Raw genomic sequence first — 14,887 nt, forward strand, 5'->3', positions numbered from 1 at the left:
ACATCTGTGTTGCATGGAGTCAACCAACTTCTGGCACCTGTGAACAGGTATTCCAGCCCAGGATGATTGGACTACATTCCACAGTTCTTCTCTATTTCTTTGTTTTGCCTCAGAAACTGCATTTTTGATGTCACCCCACAAGTTTTCTATTGGATTAAGATCCGGGGATTGGGCTGGCCACTCCATAACGTCAATCTTGTTGGTCATTTGCACGTTTACTGGTGTGTTTGGGGTTGTTGTCTTGTTGGAACACCCATTTCAAGGGCATTTCCTCTTCAGCATAAGGCAGCATGACCTCTTCAAGTATTCTGATATATTTAAACTGATCCATGATCCCTGGTATGAGATAAATAGGCCCAACACCGTAGTATGAGAAACATCCCCATATCATGATGCTTGCGCAACCATGCTTCACTGTCTTCACAGTGTACTGTGGCTTGAATTCAGTGTATGGGGGTCGTCTGACAAACTGTCTCCGACCACTAGACCCAAAAAGAACAATCTTACTTTCATCAGTCCACATAATGTTGCGCCATTTCTCTTTAGGCCAGTCAATGTGCTCTTTGGCAAATTTTAACCTCTTCAGCACTTGTCTTTTTTTTCAACAGTGAGACTTTGCGGGGGCTTCTTGCAGATAGCTTGGCTTCACATAGGCGTCTTCTAATTGTAACAGTACTCACAGGTAACTTTAGACCTTCTTTCATCTTCCTGGAGCTGATTGTTGGCTGAGTCCTTGCCATTTTGGCTATTCTTCTATCCATTCGAATGGTAGTTTTTTGGTTTCTTCCATGTCTTTCAGGTTTGGGTTGCCATTTTAAAGCATTTGCGATCATTTTAGCTGAGCAGCCTATCATTTTCTGCACTTCTTTATATGTTTTCCCCTCTCCAATCAACTTTTTAATCAAGGTACGCTGTTCTTCTGAACAATGTCTGGAACGACCCATTTTCCTCAAAATTTCAGAGAGAAATGCACTGTAACCAGCATGTACAACATTTGTTGCCTTCCTTCCTTAAATAAGGGCAATAATTGCCACCTGTTTTTCAAAGAATGAATGACCTCACTAATAGAACTCCACACTGCTATTATTTTGAACATGCCCCTTTCAATGAGTGATTCAATTACACAGAATCAGCAGCATGCATGTCATGACTGTTGGGTCTGTTGGATTTCTATGACTCTACTACACCTGCTAGTAAATTATTTGCCATGTAGAAATATCATTTCTACCAAAAACAGTGATTGATCAGGTTAGTGATGTCTGACTGCTATTATTTTGAACACAACTGTACATAGTATCTATTTGACAAGTACAAAATTGAGAAAAACAAGGACACCTCAGAAAAGGAACAATGGGTTCTGTCCTTCTACTGCACCTGGAGCAAATGAACAATATTTACCAGCCTTTCCAGGCCCCATAAATGTAAATTGTGGGGACATCTTGCATATAGAGCTGGATTTAACAAATTAGCATTCCGGCCATTCAGTAACTACCATTGCTCAGCTCAGGGAAGGGTAAACTAACACCTCACATGGAAAAGAACTTTGGGAAGTTAAACCTTTGAACCATATATATGTTTAAAACTATCCACATAACTCAATTCTTCTTCTGGACAAAACCATTATAAATATCACAGACATATTTAGATATATATTTTAAAATTAAAAACACAATGTCACAAGATATCTATAAAATAGTTTTGACACAAGATCCCATTGTAAGAAAAGAATCCGGAATATTAACACCGGCTGTAATGTGTAATCCTATTATATTTAGTGTGTTGAAAGTTATCTTATTGTAGAAATAGTGTATGTGTGATACCGTATCTCTAACCAATCAGTAGTGAAAAATGTGAATTATTAGGTTTATATGAAGATATGGATATACATATATCTACATATAGTGTATCTTTCTGTCCTAAATGTGCATAAGAATAGTTTTAATCAGTATAGTTTTAATCAATATATATAAAAAAACTACAACTCTTTTCAGTTAAAATTTTACATAATTTACCCTCCAAGGCATTATACAGTTGTCACAAAGTCCAATTTGTTATAGTGAAATATTAATCTTTCCCTATAACAAATGAGCTACTTCAATTTCAAGGAAACTCAAAATAGCCAGGACTTATCTTAGAGTGACACTCAGTGGCAAAATGGTGGTAATACGAAAACAAACAATGGGTGGAGTCTGAGGCAAAGTCACTAATCAATGGAAGGTAACGCCTATCGAGCTACCTCTTAGGCTGGTATATTCAAATTTTATGAATGTATTGTGTGTCAATAGATAAAAGGGAAAGTCAGGTAGACAGAGGAGATCATATTGGAATCATATCAGATCATATCAGCACATGCACTGACAAAGATCACCTTCACAAGATAAGACCCCATCCATCTGATCACAACATTCCATTGGGACACAATTTCCATCCAACCATCCTTCTTATGGCATATCTGGCACACAACTCTAGCTTGTCCAGACACCATTTTGTGAGAGCTCAAGTCCACTCATAAATCGGTAGCCATCTTTCGATTTACCTGAGAATTGGAGGGTAACTATAATCTATATTTTAGTAATTCTGCTTTTGGGTGGAGCTCCGCTTTAATTCTTTAGTTAAAAATAATATGAAGTAACCCATAGTGTTCTCCAAAATACCATTGCTACCAACATTTTACCTGCTCCAAGGGAGCTCAGATCAAAATATAGGAGCTAAAGTCATTACATATGCCTCATAATTATTTAAAGAAAAAAGGGAAAAAAGGCCTAATGTTTGAGGTTTCATACTTTACCAAATTCAAAATATCAAAGCACAATTAGTTATAGGAATTTGAAATATTCATAGTAAAAATGCAATGTCACCAAATTTCACAAAGGAAATTATCTGACTTCACACATAATTTGTATTTATACAACTGCTGCAGCCCAATCATGCATTACACACAGTTTATAAGCACCAGTGAGTTATACAAACAATGTAATCATTGTTGTTGAAATGACTGCAGTAACTGTTACTCAAATTAATAACACAAAGATATCCTGATACCTAGTATAGCGGTTTAACAAAGTGACAAATGTCTATTAAAAGGCACACCACACAAAAGCGCTGTTAATAGTGCTGAGAATTTATTGTTATTATGAATGTAAACATCCCACACAGAGAGTGATCTGAACAGAAGTTCTAATGGAGATATGGGCTGCTTTCACACTGAAGCATGTTTACTGCATTTTTACTGTGCTAAAAACGCAATCTCCTTAAATCCTATGGGACTCTTTATACCACTGCACTGCAAGTGTGGTGCGTGGCATATTTGATGTGGTTTTTAAAACTGCACGAAAACACAGATCCCAACTAAAATGAATAGAAAATGCACCAAAAAATGCATCAAAAACACACCTGCGCAGCAGTTTTTTGAGCCAAAGGTGCATGCTGGGTAACAGGTACCAAAAAATTGCACAGGAAATGAGGCAAAAACGCATATGCGTTTTACTGCATTTTTGCATTGGATCAGTGTGAAAGCAGCCATAGGAAAACTGTATTGATAGGCAATAGTACATTTGTCTTGGATAGGTTTTTCGGGGGATTTTCTGTTTCCAAAAATCTCAGCACAAATAATGGTTATTGAACCTTTTACCCATAATCTGCTAATCTATCTTTACTAGTGTGGTAGGCACATGTGTACATAGTAGTAAATCTTTGTCCATTTACCTTATATAAGTATACTTCTTGCCAGATTGCTGCTCAGAGGCACTTTAGCTATGATTTCTTGTCCAGGAGACTGGACACTAGAGGCTCCTCTCTCATCATCAGCAGCACCCTAGCTGTAGCTGCATAGTTCCAGAGGCTCCTTGGCAAACGTCATCTCCTCAGAATGGAAAGAACAATGGGGCGGTTCTAAACCAATTCAGCAGGAGTATCCTGCCTGTTTGTTCTATTTTTGCCCACCTCCCCAACGTTCATCAGCTCTGCCTACCCCATCCTGTCATCTAACTCTCTCCACATCAGCATGTCATTTTTACACGAGATTCAGAGCCAATACATGGTCATTACAAGTGCTGCTGATATGATTGCTGTTGATATGATTGCTGCTAATCTGGGGTAAAAAAACTTTGTGATTTATAAGGTTACATTTGAAATGATCTTTATTCTATATTATTTAACTTTACATCTGTTCATTTGCTTTTACATTACCTGCCCAAATCCAATCCTAAATGTGGCTGGATGGCAGCAGGTATTGACAATAGTGATAAAAAGGACAAATTTGCTTACACTGCCACCGCCCACAGGCCCGTCGTCCAACCAGGAAACTAACATTCTGATCCACATGGAGATGTGTGGTTTACTGGTTTGAGCAGACAGGAGAAGTGATGTGCAGTGATAAGCACAGGTTCCCACGTACAACAGGAAGAGAAGAAAGAGTGGTGGCTACCTACACAAAAGGGAATGACAGGTTTCGTGCACACTGGACAGAAAACACTGCTTTTAAAGGCGTTTGGCTTTTTTTCCTTCTGTCTCTAAATGCCCCTCCATATTAGCCTATGGGGGAGATTTACTAAAAGTGGTGCACACAGAATTTGGTGCAGCTGTGCTTAGTAACCAGTCAGCTTCAGGTTTTATTGTCAAAGCTTAATTGAACAAGCTGAAGTTAGTTTATTGGTTACTAAGCACAGCTGCACCAGATTCTGTGTGCACCACTTTTAGTAAATATCCCCCTATGTGTGTGTTCAAGCACAAATAGGCATTTACAGGCGTTTAGAGGCAGAAAAAGGTCAAGTGCATATATTCTCCTTTGACATGTACATTTATAAAGTATGTGTATATAGTCTGTTCCTATTCTGTGAAATACAGCCAACATTTTTGTTATTAACTTATAAGGATTTTATTAGAATATGTATGCTGTCCTTGTACTACTGTCACACATTTTGAAACTTGGAGGCGATATCAAATATCTAGATCAATCAGAATCTGTATTCACTGAATATGGCAAAATCAAGAAAAGCTGGATCAGTAGCTCAATCTGTAAAGTATGTGCATCCTAAATTCAAGGCTGTATCCACAGCAATAACACTTCAGTTGATGTTCATTGACATGCATTTTGCAATGTGTTGCATTGCCTGATGTGCATTATTTTTCCACAACAGAATCCAAAATACATATTTTTTTCCCTAATGTAAGTTTAAAGCTGTAGTGCATTTAAATGCACCATGTTCCATTTTTCACCCAGCACTCACCAATGCTTGATGGGCCTGTTAGAAACAATGGATTTCAGACAATCATTGTGTTGAGCCTCTGGTAAGTAAAGCTGCTCAATGTACATCTTGTGAATGGGCCTTTAGATGAATTATAGAGATATAAGTGCAAGCATAAATGATGGGCGAATTGTATAATCAAGATCGATTTTTAAATTAGATGTATATCATATTATAGTACCTATTATAATTTAAATAAAACAAATTCTACATTTTGTTGTCCATGACAGTCACAGGAATCGCATATAAATTTTTTCTGTGAGGTAATCTGAAACTTTTAGATATAATCCTTTTTAAAGCTAAACTCAAGCAAAGCAACTAAACACATGACTGAAAAACATACATGGAAACTGAGTATTTGCAATTTAATTAGTCTTCTGACTTAAGCCAGTCATAGACGATGCAATTTGCTCTCCTGCAACAACCAAAAAAAATAGCTTGATTCTCCCATCAACACAGTCAGTGCTGTTGGGGGAATCCCTCCAGTGGAGCCATTGCGTTCTCTCTCGGAAATGAGGACCGGGGGGGGGGGGGGGGTGGTCATCCCCTCCGGGAGAACACAGTGATTACTGCTAGCAGCTATAAAGACCGCTAGCAATAATCGTATGTAAAACCCAACAAGCTGGTTGTACCCAAGTTGATTAATCAATCAGCTTGGGTACATTCAGCCTGCTAATACATAGTTTGAATCTTGGCAGGTCCTTGCTGAACCAGCCAAGATTCAAACTAGTCTATGGCCATGCACACTCCTCTTTCACACTGTACAGCCAAAAGGGTGACTCCACCATTCTCTATTAAAGATAAGCAATATAACTTACAACCTCATTGTCCTCAACATGTAGAATGGAAAGTAACAGAGCAGGAGGGGTTACCCCTGTTAGCTCCCCTCCTATATTAATGCTCCCAGCGCTACTGACAGTTTGACTAGGTCACAGTGTTGATCTTGCCTCTTTTGTTAGAACTCCTGATATACAATGAAATATAAAGGCAAATTTTGCATGCTCTCATATGATATATAGCTATAAAAAAGATGTTTATGTTATATATTCATTATTGGAATAAAGGGTTGACTGTTATTTTTACTTTGACTTCAGAATTAAATAAGAGTTCCCGGTAAAGTTTTTATTTTCCCATGCAGTGGGGCTGTGCCCATACTGCACAGGTTAACTGCTCATTTTTGTCTAGGGGTTTACAGAGTGTATATATACTTACCTAATCTGCTCCTGCCTGCCCGCACGCTAGCAATCTTGTGAATGGACTGTTCCTGACATCATCACACCCATAGACCGGCTCTGGATGTGAGGACAGCAGGAACAGTCTACTGCTGGACGTGGGGGAGCACTGTTTTCCAGAGAATCGAAGGATCAGGTAAATATAGCTTTTCCTTGCGCCCTACTGCATGGGAAAGTAAAACATTTTGCCAGGAACTGTTCTTGAAAAAAAGAATAAAAAACGTGTGGCTAGCTTTAAGTGGTCTTATTTTTTGCCCAAGCAAATAAAAAGGGTTCTCTACTTCCCCCCTCTCCAGCAACACGTACTCATCTTTCTTTCACTTCCCTACAACCAGCAGTAAAGTGAAATACTCGACACGTATGTGTATGAAAGAGCATGTGACGTACTCTCCCTCACCATGTGACTGTACTGGTGCCTTCATATTGGCCTAGGGTTCTTAAACTGGGTCACAGAAAGATACAGCAGCCCTGTGAAAGCCATTAGTCAGTTTGGTGCTTTCACAGGGTTTTCTTTCCCTGTTTCCATTGGCTGAATGGAGGGACGGGGAGGGGGCAGTTAAGCAACTCTTTTGAAATTGTTTGCTGTTTGGGACCCACCCATCTAGTCCCACCATATTAGCCATTAGTCTACTGTAAATCTAATTTTTTGATTCAGCAGTTTGGTCTGCATTCTCAAGATATTTGTATTTTGAATCCACTGTAGACCAATTTCACCAACCCCCTAGTGGATCATCCACTTGTAAAGCTAGCACCCAAGACAGTGCATCTTGTTCTATAATATGTTAATGCTCATTCTATTCATATTTATGCTTTAGGAATTAATTTAGGCATTGCTGTTTGAAACACTTTGTTGTAATTTGCTGGGGTTTATGAGTATATTAATTCAGTGTAAGTAAAACCCACCTATCTCCACAGTTTCAGTCTCGATCTCTTGCTCTTCTGCAACATCTTGCATCATAAAGGTCTCATCGTCGTACACTAGGACCTGGGCAGCATAGCCCTCATCCATTTGTGCACTGGGAACTGGTTCTACAATGACAGCAGGGTATTCGGTGACTTGAACTTCTTCCTGTGGGATCAAACAAGTCTCAAGAGAATCAATTCTGAATCTTTGTTAAGTTCTATAAATAAATTGTCTATGTTAAAAGACTGTTACTCACACAGAGGGTACATAAATATGGGTAAACATTTCTGTCTTGTTATTCTACACTGCAATACTGCTGCACAGGAATAAAAGAACTAAAAAAGTTTAAAAAGGTTAGCAATGCCAATTATTTATACACATATCTTAATACTCTGCTTTAACCCAAAGATTCACAAGACCTGCATACTGCAGCAATCCACACAATAATCCTGATCTACAGTATTATTACAGTGTGACATTTTTCATAACATTATGCCTGAAATTACCAAAGGATTAAATAAGAACACTTATGAGTCTATTAGGTCTCATACACCCAGGGCATAATAAAGTGTACGCCCGTGAAGGGCCGTGTTAACCCGCACGAGGATGCACAGGTGTTCCGAGCATCTCCATGCAGGACGTCGGATTCATGTCAATTGAGAAACAGCAATTGCATGGACACAGCCGCTGCTCCAAATTTGACATCAATGCAAGCACATAGCCCAGAACGCAAACTGGAAAATATCAAGCAGTTTATCAAAATGTGTATGATATTAAAATTTTACCCATATCCTCACCCAAGGTAGATAAGACAAAACAACAATATCTTCTTCATATATATTTTTCACTTTCAATAATTTTTTTCTGAAAAGTTTTAAAGAATACAGATTGTGACCACTGTCAGGTATACAGAAAGAAGCATAAGATCGGTGACCTGCAAGTCAAAAGCACATTGTCGTACATCAAATAGAAAAGTTGTAGCAAATGACAAAGCATTTAGTATGTCAAAAAGTACATTATTCATATTACAACAGACAAACAACATTGTGGATAACAGAAGAAATCCATGCACCTATACCAGGGAAACAGGCGCGAGTGGATGAGATGTCAGTGTATAAAATTCACTATACAAAAAAATAACAAAAAAAAGCAAAGGAGTTCATAAGAAAAGAAAAAATTGTCCCTTTGGAAGAGCCTAGTAGAAAGTAGTGGAAAAAAAGAGACAGGAGAGAGAGAAGAGGGAAGTGGAAGAGGACACTTCATAGATATTTTTTGAGTCAAAATGTTTACATTGGAAATAAAGAACATACAATACATAGAAAAAAAAAAAAAGGAAGGATATTGACTTACCTGTAAATTCCATATCTTGTCACCCTAGGTCATAGACTGCTAACTTCAGTTGACTGAACACTGTCAAAGCTTTTTAGGACCCTAGTCATCTCCTTATAACCCTACCCCAGTTTTGTAGCAAGCAATGCAGAGTAACAGAAAAAGAGGGAAGAGGCCCTGTACTGTACCCCAAGATATGGAATTTACAGGTAATTAAAAATTTCTATATTCCTAATTGTACAGTACAGGACACAGGCTTGATATTCATAGACTTTGGGACGTCCCCAAGCAACAAATAACATGTGTAGGCAACAACAAAGCAAACAGAACTGTGCCAATGGGTCCAACAAGAACAAGAGTCTACAGATCGCAGAGTGCTGCCGCATGCACCTTGCGGCCAAAATCTGCATCCACAGAAGATTGGATAGCCAACTGGTATGACTTTGAAAAAGTATAAACAGGGGACAAATAGACAGCCTAACAAAGTTGGGAAAAAGAAAGATTTGCAGTTATGATAGTAGATATTTTTGGAAGTGTTTTTCCTTACTTTTAGCAATATGAAAATGACATACTTAGAGACCTCCCTATCCTTCAAGACCTGGGCTTAAAGCCCTGCCGTTAACCACTTGTTTACTGGGCACTTATATCTGCTTCCTGCCCTGGCCAATTTTCAGCTTTCAGCACTGTCGCACTTTGAATGACAATTGCGCGGTTATGCAACACTGCACCCATATGAACTTTTTATCATTTTTTTTCACACAAATAGAGCTTTCTTCTGGTGGTATTTACTCGCCGCTGGGTGTTTTATTTTTTGTGCTATAAACAAAAAAAGAGCAAAAAATTAAGAAAAAACTTTTTTTTCTTTTTTTTATTATAAAATTTTGCAAATAGGTACATTTTCTCCTTCACTGATGTGTGTTGATAAGGCTGCACTGATAGGCAGCACTTGTGGGCACTGATGAGGTGGCACGGATAGGCAGCACTAATGGGCGGTACTGATGATGCTGCACTGATATGCAACAATGATGGGCACTGATGCGTGGCACTGACTGGCGGCACTACTAAGGGCACTGCTGGGCACAGGTGGGTGGCACTACTAGGTACTAATCATCTTAGGACACAGCTGGTCATGTGGTAAAAGGCCACTGTTATTGGACACAGTGATCACGGAGATCGCCGGGGGCGCACGGGAGGGTGCGTTCTGGGAGGACGTCATATGACGGTTGGCAAATGGTTAAAGGCAGCATGGAATAGAAGGCCCTTAGAGAGCATGTCTGGTCTGTCTGGAAGGGGTCAGGGATCATTTCCTAGAAGTCTGTGTATGTCTGTGTACCAGACTCTTAGTGCAAGAATCACCAGTTTCTTCCCCTGCTCTATTTTGTGCTGCAGCCAAGGCAGACATTGCACTGGAGGAAGAGCATAGGTTAGTCTGAACAGAGCCCAGGAGATAATCAGAGTACCTAATGTCATAGCTGGAGGATCCTTGGTCCTGGCCAGAAACAAAAGTAACTTGTTGAACCTAAAGATCCAAACATTAACATCCAAAGTCCCCCTCTCTGGACATAAATTAAAGTGCAACAAACTGGAAATCTGTCTCCTAATGGGAGATGCAGAAAGTGCTAATGAGGTAGGTAAATGGGAATATGCAGATAGACATTCAAGATGCTTAAATATGCCAGGTATTCCGCTTGTCTAAAGAAAGCATTAACTAACCTTGTGGATTCTATACAAAACTTTGGAACTTAACCCCTTCACACCTAAGAGTAAAACAAATCTTAAAGCCTAAGTAAAATTTTACAACTTTGACATGTGTTAGTAAAACCGTACATATGATCACAACTACTTTGTACATCCAGGTGAATTATACCTATTTTTGTTTTCAGGACAAATTGGGCTTTTATTTGGTGGTAAATGATAATGGATATCTCCTGTTTTTATTTTTTATTATCAAAGGAAACCTGACCCAAAATAGTAAAAAAAAAAAAAAAATCATTTTTTTTAATTAAGCTGTCTGTTTCTTGTTACTACCATAACCTACCATCAAAGAACAACCCAAAATAAATTTTCCAGCTCTTGTCGATCGCAGCGATACCATATATGTGTATGGTATTTGTACCTGTACTACAGCCCAGAAACAATATTGCCAATTTTGTTTTGTTTTTTTCATCTAAAACACACTGACACGAATACCAAACATTGACCCTGGCACTGAACTAGATCAAACCTTGATCTAGGTATTTTTACATTATTTTTTATTTTATTTTTTTAATATTTATCTTTTTTTTTTTTTACAGTTTTTTTTTCTCTCTGCAAGGAGAGAGAGATACAAATGTATCTGTCTCCATTCAGAGAGAAAAAAACCCAAGGGGGGTGGGCTTCACAGTGACTGATCACTGTGATAGCTAATCAGAGGCTATCACAGCGATCATGTGACCCAAAATTGGGAGTGTCAGATCCCAATTGTTAGCATGAGACCTGGGGCACTCAGTGACAGTCCTTATGCTGGGAGAGCGCCATATATTTGCGACAGGTACGCATATATGAGGCCCCACGGAAAAAAAGCCCAGTTCTGTGAGGTCGCATATTTTTGTGACATCGGCGTCAAAGTGCTTTTAAAGCCTAATTTTCATTTTTTTATTTTTTTTTTAATAACAAACATGTTACACATACCTGCTCTGTGCAGTTCTTTTGCCACGATCCTCCTTCTTCTTGAGTCCCCACCGGTATTCCTGGCTCCACCTCCTTTCTGAGTGCCCCCATAGGATGCCTCTTGCTATGGGGCAGTTAAGTGGGATTGATCTCGAGCTGCAATGCCTGCATCTATAGACAGACTGCATGGCCCGTCCCCCACTCCTTTCTCACAGGATATGACTGACAGCAGCTGGAGTCACTGCCTCCGCAAAGCCTGTGAGCGCTAGGACGGAAGACAAAGCCACTACAGACAGGCACAGTGCTGGATAGAGCAATTATAAGGGGAGGTGTGTTCCAAACTGCTACCTAAACATTTTTGTACCTTAATGCATGGAATTTAGGCTTTACAACGACTTTAAGGTACTTGTTTAGGGATTTAAAATACAGGACAGGATGTATACCCCAGTTGGGTTTTGGGATTGTACAAATCTGACTGACCTTAACTAGATTTTGGTGAAAAGGTCTTATTTAGCTTAGCAGTTGAAGCCTTGGTTGAGCATTGAGGTGCTTTTAGAGGGAAAAGTCCCTTAAATAGAGGCTTATAGGGGATTTTGGAACCTTCTGTAGTGGAAGAAGGACCTTACCTCCACTTCTTTGATGAATTTTTCATATACCTCACCAAAGAGACATCCTCCATCAAAGGGCATTTTTGTGAGATGTCTTTTACAGGCAGCTTCAGCTGACCAGGCTTTGAGCCATATGATCCTACACATGTGAACAAAAATCAAATCCATTCTGGAGATGTCATGACTTGTTCTACGGCAGGGGTCTCCAAAATTTCTAAACAAAGGGCCAATTTATTATCCTTCAGACTTTAGAGTGAAAAAACAGGTAACAAATGCAGCAAAACACGCAGTAAAAAAATATGCAACTCGCATCACACCAAAATGTCCCATAAGCTACTTTGCCATGTGGAGTGCAGCCCATTGAAATCAACAGGCTGCCCTATGTGTGTCACTGGAGAAACGAGCCAAAAAACATGCGCTCCTTCTCTCGGTGTAAATGGGGCCTGAAACTGAAATTGTTGTGTTTACACTTAACAATGAGGCTCCATTCACATCTGTGTGTTTCCGAATGCATGGCAATCTACACATAAAATGCACGTTGTTCCATGCGTTTCAGAAACACACTACAAATGTTTGTGTTATTACATGTTAAAAAGGCACCCCAAGTGTGGCAAACACACCAAAAACTTCAGTAATGCACCGTGCTCCACTCCAAAAATAGTTCTGGAGCTTTTTGGGGGCAATTGTTGCGTGTATAGCAGCCCGTTCAAGTGAATGGGCTACACTATGTGTGACAGGTAAAAACACTCAAAAATGCAGGAATGTGAGTCTTCACTACACAGAGATGTGAACGGGGCCCAACAACTGAGTGTCTCCGCTCCCTATTTTGTACTTGTATGAAAATGGCTATACACTATGCAATCTGATTGTACAATCTATGTACAATTTCCTTTAGATGTACCAGAACTATGGAACAATCTATTCAATCTGTATCAAATCAGACAGGCCCTCTACATAGCTGATGGGAGGTAGTATTGTACTAAGGGAGGAGAGGTCCAGAGTGGTGAACACACCCTATCACACCCTCTTCTGTGATGGAACAAAGAAGTGAAGGCTTCTGGGAAGTGGCCTACAGGAAGTGAAAGCTGAGAGACCATCTACAGGAAATTATGCAATCTGAAAATCCGTTCAGAATCTCACAGAAACTGACAAAAAAAATGTAACGTCCTGTGGACAAGGTGAGAGAAAAGCACATTGGGATGGCTGGCCCAGAAATGGCATTGGAAAACACTTCTATTTATTACGAAAAGTGAAATTCTGCCTGAAAAGGGCAGGATAAGATATTATATATCTCTCTTTCCATGTGGACTGAGAGGATTTAAATGGACAGTATCAAAAAATATGTAAAGAGTCAAAGTGATCCAGGAAAACATTCAAGGAGTCTCAGAAGGAGATTGATGCTGATATATTAAAAGTTCCAAGGTGAGGGCACAAGTTTTGTAGATATCATAGTTTTCACACAAGTGTTTCCAATAAAATGATTAATATCTATCACAAGGCACAGTGAATTAAATTGTAAATGTGAGTAGTGCATCTACCTATATATAAAAATAAGTGATTATTTGGAGGATAAGGCACTATGTGGTTTTATATTTCTTTGCATGCACTCTGAGTGAAAGAGATTGTATAAGAAAAGATTATGAAGCACACAATACACCAAGGAACCAGATTGAAGGGGCACATATATATGAGTGTCTTAAGGTGCTGGCAGCTGTTTATTAGCGAATCATAGAAGCTCAAGGCACACAAAAAAAAAGACAAGACAAAAAAAAAAAGACAAAAAAAAAAAAAAAAGTGGAAGGAATAGTGCCCCATCATTGGTTTCAGAGGGAGGAACCATGCCCAGTCATAGGTATCAGTGGGAGAAATAGTGCCCCATCATTGGTGTCAATGGGGAGGAATTGTGCCCCATCGTTAGTGTCAGTAGGATGAATAGTGACCCACTGTTAATGTCATTAGGAGGTATAGTGCCCCAGGGGCAGGATAAATGCAGAAAAATAGCCCCGGGCCGCAGTTTGGAGACTCCTGTTCTAGAGCATCCAGTCCAATTAGCTGCAGTTTGACAAACAGAAATTGCAGGAATAGCTGGTTGCAGAGCTGGGCCTGCAAGAATAAAGACACCATCAGGAGTGCCTCAAAATTTCTGACAGCAGAATCCTTTAGTAAGACTAAGTTCACACTAGCTTGCAAGCTGCAGGCTGGTTGCGAGAATCACATCTGTTCCCGCACCCGCAATAAACCCGTCGCCAAATTGCGCTGCTCTTGCGAGACGTGCAGGACTGCCATTCATTCTGAATAGCACCCTCATGCATCTCAGCCCAGTGCGGGTCAAAAAAACCATGCGGTTTCCCTGCGGATATACCTTTTCTTGCGTCAGACGCAGGCCACATGACCACACTAATGTTAGCCAGGCCTTAAAGTGGAGTTCCAGTCATTTTTGTGTTTATTAAAAGTCAGCAGCTACAAAAACTGTAGCTGCTTACTTTTAATAAACACACACTCACCTGTCCCAGGGTCCAGCGATGTGCTCACCCGCGCCGTCCCTTCTCTCCTTCTTCTGACAGCAGAACCGGCGCTGGAATCTCAACTGTGGGCACCAGGCTGTGACAGCTTGCAGCGTCACAGCCAGGTGCTCACTGCGCATGCGCACGTCGTACTGCACATCCTAATTGGTCCGGCAGTCTTCTGGGACCTGTGAAGGTCATATATTGCCCATTATATTTGTTCATGAGTAGGGAATGTCTTTTTAGACTTAGAAGGTCCCTTTGTCCCAAATGAGCACTGTGAGACGAAGGAGAATCAAGTGCAACAGAATTTAAAGTGACACTAAACAAAATCTTTATTGTCCACAAGCAACCCATAAACAAATACTACTTAAGGACCCTGTAATCTATTTTTCACAAAATCACATCTTATTGT

At 39.8% G+C, this 14,887-nt stretch overlaps 1 protein-coding gene across 1 annotated transcript in view; it reads right to left on the reverse strand.

Moving 5' to 3' along the window:
• ELF2 (E74 like ETS transcription factor 2) overlaps positions 1–14,887 on the reverse strand; it is a 141,613-nt gene that overhangs the window by 72,661 nt on the left and 54,065 nt on the right. Inside the window, exon 3 of the mRNA XM_089688917.1 lies at positions 7,382–7,547. Coding sequence (XP_089545043.1) covers positions 7,382–7,547 — 166 coding nt within the window. The remainder of the gene's footprint in view (positions 1–7,381; positions 7,548–14,887) is intronic.

The sequence above is a fragment of the Staurois parvus genome, unplaced genomic scaffold (assembly GCF_062004578.1).
Source record: "Staurois parvus isolate SC_StPar_1 unplaced genomic scaffold, SC_StPar_1.0 ptg000460l, whole genome shotgun sequence".
Classification (NCBI taxonomy): Eukaryota; Metazoa; Chordata; class Amphibia; order Anura; family Ranidae; genus Staurois; species Staurois parvus.